The 1,279-nt window shown below is 55.6% G+C and overlaps 1 protein-coding gene across 1 annotated transcript in view; it reads left to right on the top strand.

Moving 5' to 3' along the window:
* The window catches only part of LOC104490651 (paired box protein Pax-7-like), a gene marked incomplete at both ends in the record, with an annotated part of 13,796 nt that extends 12,979 nt beyond the window's left edge, over positions 1 to 817 (top strand). The window contains 2 exons of the mRNA XM_010132968.1: positions 3 to 57; positions 618 to 817. Coding sequence (XP_010131270.1) covers positions 3 to 57; positions 618 to 817 — 255 coding nt within the window. The remainder of the gene's footprint in view (positions 1 to 2; positions 58 to 617) is intronic.
* Positions 818 to 1,279: the final 462 nt, after the last annotated feature.

Raw genomic sequence — 1,279 nt, 5'->3', positions numbered from 1 at the left:
CTCTGCCCCCCTACCAGCTGCCGGACTCCACCTACCCCACCACCACCATTTCCCAAGGTGAGTGCCCGTACGCCTGCACTGCTCCTCAGCTTTTGCCCTTCATCATCCCATCGCCCCTTCCCTTTCCGCTTCCTGACATCCCACCAGGGCTCTGTAACACGTAGGAGGTTTTCCTGTAGTTGGGGAAGATCGAGTTTTCCCTCCAGACAATGGAAACTCCCCGGTTTTCTCCTCTGTCTCGTGGTCCTTTCTGCTGTGTGAGTGAGTCTCACGACCCGGTTCTTCTGCTCAGCTGTGAAACGGAGAGCAGATCAGCCCAAAGAGAGTATCGTCTAGGTGATCCCTCCATACTGGGACGAGTATTGCTAGTTCCAGTTGGCCTTGGCCTTTAGAAAGGAATTTACAGCTTCTGTCTGGGGGAAAATAAAGAGAAAATCAGATATTTCAGCCCAGGTTTGTGTATTTTGTACTGTGCGTAAACGCTCACACGGAGCACAGAGACGGCGGGACGCAGCAGCTGAGCTCAGGAGAGCCAGACCGCGGGTCCCTGCTCTGTGCCGTCCCAGCTGTAACGCCCCCACCCGCCAACGGTTCACCTCCGAACGCTCTCTCCGCAGATGGGGGAAGCACCGTACACAGACCCCAGCCCCTGCCGCCATCCACCATGCACCAGGGAGGGCTCGCCGCAGCCGCCGCTGCTGACACCGGCTCTGCCTACGGGGCCCGGCACAGCTTCTCCAGCTACTCGGACAGTTTCATGAACGCTGCGGCTCCTGCCAACCACATGAATCCTGTCAGCAATGGCCTCTCTCCACAGGTACGTGACCTGCTTCTGTTCGCTTTCGTTGGCTGAGAGTGTGTAGCTGGTCCAGAGAGCAGGGCAAGCTCCAGGCTACCCCAGTGCGTCCTGGTTAACAGGGGAGTTGTTGTTATTGCCACGAATTCTTAGAGGGAGCCTAGTTAAAGTGAGCAGTTCGTTAGTTTATCGGCAGGATGGCTGTCCTGAGCCCAGCACCGTGCCACCAGAGCATTTGTGTCCCGTTAGTTTCCAGCTTCAGGTACCAGAACCTAGAGCATTGGTGTTCATCTTCTCAGCCCTCCAAAAACCCGCCAGTGCGAGCGTTGGCCCTTTGATTATGGATTTAGCCCAATGACAGCACGCTTGGCTTTTTCAGGTGTATTTTGCAGGCTCTTTTTAGAAGCAGTCCATGATTTGAGGGCGGCTGATTTAGAGATTAGCTGAAGCCAGCTTGTCCAAGCCTGCTTGGACCAAGGAAAG

The sequence above is a fragment of the Buceros rhinoceros genome, unplaced genomic scaffold, assembly GCF_000710305.1.
Source record: "Buceros rhinoceros silvestris isolate BGI_N320 unplaced genomic scaffold, ASM71030v1 scaffold13760, whole genome shotgun sequence".
NCBI lineage: Eukaryota > Metazoa > Chordata > Aves > Bucerotiformes > Bucerotidae > Buceros > Buceros rhinoceros.
The sequence above is the reverse complement of the archived record's forward strand: the minus strand, read 5'-3'. Positions and strand labels throughout refer to the sequence as shown.